Source organism: Schistocerca serialis, chromosome 1, assembly GCF_023864345.2.
Source record: "Schistocerca serialis cubense isolate TAMUIC-IGC-003099 chromosome 1, iqSchSeri2.2, whole genome shotgun sequence".
NCBI lineage: Eukaryota > Metazoa > Arthropoda > Insecta > Orthoptera > Acrididae > Schistocerca > Schistocerca serialis.
Genome location: NC_064638.1, coordinates 1,183,357,212 through 1,183,364,438, shown reverse-complemented (window position 1 = coordinate 1,183,364,438; position 7,227 = coordinate 1,183,357,212). Strand labels below are relative to the sequence as shown.

The following is a 7,227-nucleotide window of genomic DNA, read 5'->3' as shown; positions in this document are numbered from 1 at the left end:
GATTCGGGCAGTTGATGGACGCCCAGAACGACGTTTGTCATCAATCGACATGTCGTCATTTTTAAATCGAGCAAACCACTCGTACACTTGCGTTTTTCCCATAGCGTCATCTTGGTGAGCTGTTTGCGGCATTAAAACAGTTTCAACAGCATTTTTACGGTGTAGAAAACAAAATTTCACAACCGCACGTTCACTTAAACTTGCCATGGTAAAAAACGAAACAAAAACAAAGCAGCGCTAGTAAAAACAATCACTGCAGATTTTTTTTGGTACTCCGTAATAGCATCATCTTCATCATCATCACCATAAACGTCAACAGATGTATAACATTTATAGAAGTTAGCTACAGTACTAGTTGGTACAGTGAGGTGAGGATATGTTTTTGTTTGTTGTTGCAGAGAGCCTGAGGGAGTACTTCAGCAAGTTCGGCGACATCACCGAAGTGATGGTGATGAAGGACCCCACAACGCGTCGCTCCAGGTCAGTACAAGGTTCTCGACAGCAGGCAGCTAGCGCAGCAGAAGCAGCAGCAGCGAACTACGCAATCACAGTGAACCACGCCCTCTCAGCGCGCGTCTCGGATAAGTGACCATTGTGTAAAATTGACCATTGTGAACCAAAATGGCTACACAACTAGAGTATATAGTCTATTCTCCGCAGGTTCCACGATGCAGCCATTGTGCTAGGTGTTACATATATTGTAGGTGTTACATACAAATGGGGTTAAAAACAAGTATTCCATATTTTGAGGGGTGGTGCTGTGAGCCAAAACAGGACAAAGTCGAGAAATCATGGGCTCTAAAATGTATGCCTGCTCATCTTCAGTGCTCCGAAACACGTCGCTTCTATTCGAAGTGCTCTTTGCTGTTATGAAAGAGCTAGAGAGAGCAGTAAACAAATGAAGACACATTCTCCTTTTTTGTCCATGGATACAGTATGCATTAAACATCTGTTGTTGCTGTTACTGTAAACCGGGCAAGTGCAGCACATACATTAGTTGTAATTGAACCAGTTTGTGTCGTGATAAAGTTTGTAGAATGTCTTTACATTGTAATTTTAAGTTTGCATAGTGGAAGCCTATTATTCGACACGATAAATGGTAGACATGATCTTCCTCTATGACCTGCAAAATGGACGCAACCGTTCAGTCCTCGTCCTGTCCGCTGAAAAATATCCAGAACTCTGGGCACCGTCTCATTTGTTTACTCATTTGATTACTGGATTCTTTAGCTCGTTCGTAACAGCAAAGAGCTTGCATTAGAAGAAATGTGTTTCGCATCTGTTAAGACATGGAATTTGGATATTTTTCTCTAGTTTTGGTCCATACCTCCTCTCAAAGTATGGAATATCTTTTTATAAGATCGTGTGTAATATCTAGAATAGGAACATCACTGGGGTTTTATTCTCAAATTCCTCTTGCAGCTCATTTAACTGCTGCGGCCAACCTGAATGCATGTTATTCAGCTGATGTATATACTGTTCTACTAATTCGAGGTAATCTTCTACAAAGTGCGTCCAAAAGTTTGAAACACTAAAGTACCGCTCCCCATGATTCCAAGTTTTACTTGTGGGAATTATGCACTTAACAACTTTTCACAAACAGTAATGCCTAATCTGTGAGGGAATGTATCATCTTCACCTTAAACAATTCAATATCCAGAGTAAGCGTCCTTTAGGGACAGTACCAAAGTGCACGTTCACCATTCCGCTGCAAGTAGATTACTACACTTGTTGTAGCATAACTGGTTGTTCAAGGGGATAACGTCGCACAGTGGATTGGTATCATACTACAGATCCATAGGTACTTGGTTTAATCCCCAGATGAACCTAGTATTTTCATGTCACTACATCTTTCACCCGTGGTAACGACTTTTTGTATGTGAAAAATGTCGATGTACACCGTGTGGTGTGCACGGTAAAATGAATGTCCCCCTGCAAGAGGATGTGTAAGTCGGAGGCAGAGAACGGCATACACCCACCAATGGACCATCTTTCATCTCTTCATTCACACAAAGTAATCAGTATTTTCTAGAAGTGATCTCAGGAAGTGTCCATATTTCTAGAAACTGAGAAGGCTTTTGACACCATTACTCACAGGCGGCTACTAATAAAACTGATTGTCTCTTATTGCCTCAATTGTGTGACTGGATTCATGATTAGCTATCAGAAAGGTCACATTTGGTAGTAACGTACGGGAAGTTATTGAGTGAAACAGAAGACGTATCTGACCGTTTCTCTAGGAAGTATTGCAGGCCTACTGTTGCTGAGCGGCCCTCTTAGATTGTTTACTGATTACGCTGTCATTTGCCGTCTAGTAAAGTATTCAAGAGATCAAAACCAGTCCAAAGTTGTATGGTGCGGCAACTAATCCTAAATAATGAAAAGCATAAGGTCGTTCAAATTAATATTAAAAAATATCCGTTAAACTTCTGTTACAGGATATTACGCACAAATTTACAAGCTGCCAATTCAACTAAATACCCAGGGGTTACAATGTCTAACCACTTAAATTGAAGCCGTTGCATAGAAATTATTTTGCGGACGGCGAACCAGAGATCTCATTTTATTGGTGAGCACTTACGAGACGCAACAGATCTAAAAAAGAAACCGCCTACGTTACGCTTGTCTGTCTTCTTTTTCGGTAATGCTGCGCGGTATGGAATCCTGACCAGATAGGATTAGGTGTTCATTTGTCCCTCGTGCGATTCGAGAGTGGAACGGTAGAGAAATAGTCTGAAAGTGATTCTACACTATGTGATCAGCAATATCCGGGCACCTGGATGAAAATGACTTACAAGTTCGTGTCTGGAATTCGATATGGTGTTGGCCCACCCTTAGCGTTGATGACAGCTTCCACTCCCGCAGGAATAAGTTAAATCAGCTGCTGGAATGTTTCTTGGGGAGTGGCAGCCGATTCTTCACAAGTGCTGCACTGAGGAGAAGTATCGACGTCGGTCGGTGAGGCCTGGCACAAAGTCGGCATTCCAAAACATCCCAAAGGTGTTCTATAGGATTCAGGCCATGACTCTGTGCAGGCCAGCCCATTACAGGGATGTTATTGTCGTGTAACCACTCCGCCACAGGCCGTGTGTTATGAGCAGTTGATTGATCGTGTTGAAAGATGCAATCGCCTTCCTCGGATTGCTCTTCAACAGTGGGAACCAAAAGGTGCTTAAAACATCAATACAGGCCTGTGCTATGATACTGCCATGCAAAACAACAAGGGTTTCAAGCCCCCTCGATGAAGAACACGAGCACATCATAACACCACCGCCTCTGAATTTTACTGTTATCACTACACACGCTGGCAGATGACGTTCACCGGGCATTCGCTTTAACCCACTCCCTGCCATCGGATCGCCACATTGTGTACCGTGATTCGTCACTCCACACAACGTTTTGACACTGTTCATTCGTCCAATATTTTCGCTAATTACACCAAGCGAGGCGTCGTTTGGTATTTACCGGCGCGATGTGTGGCTTATGAGCAGCCGGTCGACCATGAAACCCAAGTTTTCTCACCTCCCGCCTAACTGTCATAGTACTTGCAGTGGATCCTGATGCAGTTTGGAATTCCTGTGTGATGGTCTGGATAGATGTCTGCCTATTGCACATTACGACCCTCTTCAACTGTCGGTGATATCTGTCAGTCAACAGACGTGGTTGGCCTGTATGCTTTTGTGCTGTACGTGTCTCTTCAGCTCTCCACCTCACTATCACATCGGAAACAGTGGACCTAGGGATGTTTAACAGTGTGGAAATCTCGCGTTCAGACGTATGACAGAAGTGACACCCAATCACTGACCACGGACGAAGTCCGTGAGTTCCACAGAGTGCCCCATTCTGCTATCTCACGATGTCTAACGACTACTGAGGTCGTTGATATAGAGTACCTGGTAGTAGCTAGCAGCACAATGCACCTAATATGAAAAACGAATGTTTTTGGGGGTATCCGGATACTTTTGATCACATAGTGTATGAACCCTCTCTTGAGGACGTAAGTGTGAATTGCAGAGTAGTCATGTAGATGAAGATGTAAATGCATAGCAGTGCACTGTGAATTCAAACCACCGTTCAAATAGTTGATGTCTAATACTATTGGGAAACGTATTCATCACTATCGTATTATTCCCGTAGTTTCATATCGTATTATTGTCATTATATTTTGGATAAATGGCAGCACCGGTGGTTGTTACCACCTTCTGTGCAAATTATTCAAACCTTGTAGGCCCATATCATAGCAGCACGACATTTTCTATGAGGTACGACAAGTACTATGATGATTACTTGCAACAGATATCTTCGCCTTTACTGCATACATAAATTTTATATTTACAGAAGAGCTTATCTACCTTAGTAGTTGGTGCCCCAAGGTACAGTACATACCATTCGACGAAATTTGAATGTGGTCTGAATCAGCAAAAAGTGTTCATGCCTTTTCAACTTCTTGTTTTGCAAATTCCTGTGATGAGATTGTTGACGGTGGGTGTGACATTGACAAATGCATGAAGAAAACTGCAAAAGGTACCGCTACGACTTCACAGGCGGGCAACACCCTCAGTGCCAACCATGCACCTATGCTGAGCACTTTTAAAATGTACCTGTAGAGATACAACCCATAGCTGAACCCTTGGCGCCTGTGGAAAGGCAACCCATTCGACACCATACTGCTGAGTGGTCCAGCATCGCTGTTCGAAGCTTGTTGTCGGGCATGCGGAATCTGAGGGGTGTCGAAGGGCTTTCCCGTCTGTCGGTGTCTGTGAACTGGTCAAGGAATGTCTCTACACAAGTACGTTTCTAAAGTGCTCAATAAAACAGTGTATATGTGTGGTCTTAGAGGGAACCTTTTCCATTTTATTTGTGCACGTATCAATGCCCCCCCCCCCCCCTCGACCCCTTCTTTGTGATCACGACACTAAGTGGGACAAAACAGGAGGGTTTAAAAAGCATAAACAGTCTTTGTTGCTTCGGATCACGTTCAGCTTTCGTCTAATATCTTTGAAGAGTCCCTAGTGGGTTTACCCTGTATAGCAGAGCAAGCGGTGTGGTTATGCTACACTCCAAAGGCGTCACACCACGTACGGTGGGGTTGCAGCCCGACGATGACATTATAGAAGAGTAGAATCGTCTGGGGAAGGAGGGGGGGTGTCAGAAGTGTCGAAAGTTGTCAAGAAAGTCGTCCTGTTGTCACGGCACGGCGAACTGTCGTTTTCGAACGAGAAATATGTGGGAATCAAGGAAAGGGAAAGAGGGTTCCACTGCCGCCCTTTATGTCACCCCCAGTGTGATTTTCGTATCAGGTCCGAGCTGCGATTTGTCTGAAAACTTTTCCTCAGTCACCATTAAGAAAACCATGTGATTTCTACGCTAGAGATCGCGTTTTTTACCTCCATCGCAGAGGAGTCAAGGAAAAGAGGAATGTGATATGTCCACGGCGGCGTTGGGCAGCCAAATTTCACGCTCCTTCCCACTTCCGCGTTGCAGTGGAGGTAAATAATGAGTGCGAAGTGTAGATTTCAGTCTTCCCTTTCAAAACTTCTGTCACAAACTGTAACAGCAATGGCGTATCACTCCACTGCACTGCCCGTTATTGTAACAATAATCTGTACACATTATACACCTTTTTTTCATGAAAAGGGTGATATCATTTGTGGCCTACTCATAATGAAATATCCTCTCTCCGGCAATTAAGTTATACGGAGAGGTCTTCCATTCATTCATTCTGGAGTATCTGATCTTTCTTACTTTGACAGGAAAGTTAGCGATGGGGTGACGGTTAGAATGCGATAGGGGATAGAATATAGTTTTCACTTTATGTGCTATATAATGCCTGTGGTAAGCGTGTGATTATATATAATATTATTTCACATAAGGAAAATTAGTTTTTCCCCCAGCCAATTTATGAATTTTTTGTGTGACATATTTTTTCATGCATAGATTTTTTTTCCTCCGTAAGTACGAGGGCTATTCGGAAAGTAAGGAATGATAGTTCGCGAAATGGAAACCACAGTGAAAATCAAAACTGTTTTATTTCAAACAGTGGGCTACAACTTCCAGCTACTTATTTCCATAGTCGCCGATCCGACTTCGACGTTTGTCGTGGAGTTGTACTAACTTTCCAATACCCTCGATATAGACGGCAGCGGCCAGGGCTTTCCGCCAATTCTCTATGCTGGCCTACAGCTCGTTGTCTGAGCCAAAATGTTGTCTTCATAGCCAGTGGTTCATTAAGCAGAGATTAAACTTCAAGGGAGACAATTACGGGCTGTATTGTGGGTACTCAAACATTTACAACTGAAAACGATGCAGCAGAATCTTCATTGCCCCTGCAGAATGCGCCTGAGAATTGTCTTGAAGAAGAAAACGCACGACAGTTATGTAATGTTGGCTGCATAGCTTCAGGCGAAATTTCTCACCAGGCCCTCGTACTGGGCGGGTGACACTATTGTTCAAGGTATCTTTATGTGCTCCCTGTGTGATCAGAACTGAAAAGAACGACATAACGCGATATACGGGCATACTAAAGACAGTGCCCAACACACCTGTGCAAAACTTCACCGGATTTTTCCTGTGGTTCCCATTTCGCGACCGCTCGATCCTCACTTGCCGAATAACCCTCGTATTTACGTTGTATGACGACGGAGAGCCAGAGCGAGTAAATGCAATGTCAAACATCTATTACTCATAATAAAAGGCAAAACAGCAGTGAAATAGAAATACCTCGCTCGAAAATAACATACAAATAAACGACCACTCGCAAAAGATGCGCGAATAAGAAACTGAATATGAGAATCAATTCTAGAAACAGTCACGGTTATCAGAATAAAACGAGATTCATAAAGTCACCTGCCTGACTTGGAACCTACGATCTTTTATTTTTGGTCCATATATCCGGTGTTTGCCAGGTTATGTAACTGACAGTGAAGACAGGTAAACAGTCTGTAGTGTAATGTGGGCTGATTGGTTTTGTTTGTTACCTACGATGTTCGTCGCGCTGTCTAAAGATAAATATTTCTTAGTGTGTCTGTGACTTGACATTTGGTTCTGAGTGAAGAGATTGATGTCGGTTTTCATTATAAAAGCCACACACCCGCCGCAACAACGTACTGAAACACGTCGGGCCGAGAACGCTGGTGTGGACTGTGATTGGTGAATTACTGCGCACCACCCGCGCCGAGGTCGGCCCTTCCTGCTGCATAACACTGTGTAGCGGTGTTTAATTTAAAT

The 7,227-nt window shown here is 43.5% G+C and overlaps 1 protein-coding gene across 1 annotated transcript in view; it reads left to right on the top strand.

Annotated features, from left to right (window-relative positions):
- The first annotated feature begins 376 nt into the window (after positions 1-376).
- The window catches only part of LOC126456492 (RNA-binding protein Musashi homolog Rbp6), a 1,339,111-nt gene continuing 1,332,260 nt past the window's right edge, over positions 377-7,227 (top strand). The window contains exon 1 of the mRNA XM_050092245.1: positions 377-480. Within this exon, the coding sequence (XP_049948202.1) occupies positions 377-480 (104 nt within the window). The remainder of the gene's footprint in view (positions 481-7,227) is intronic.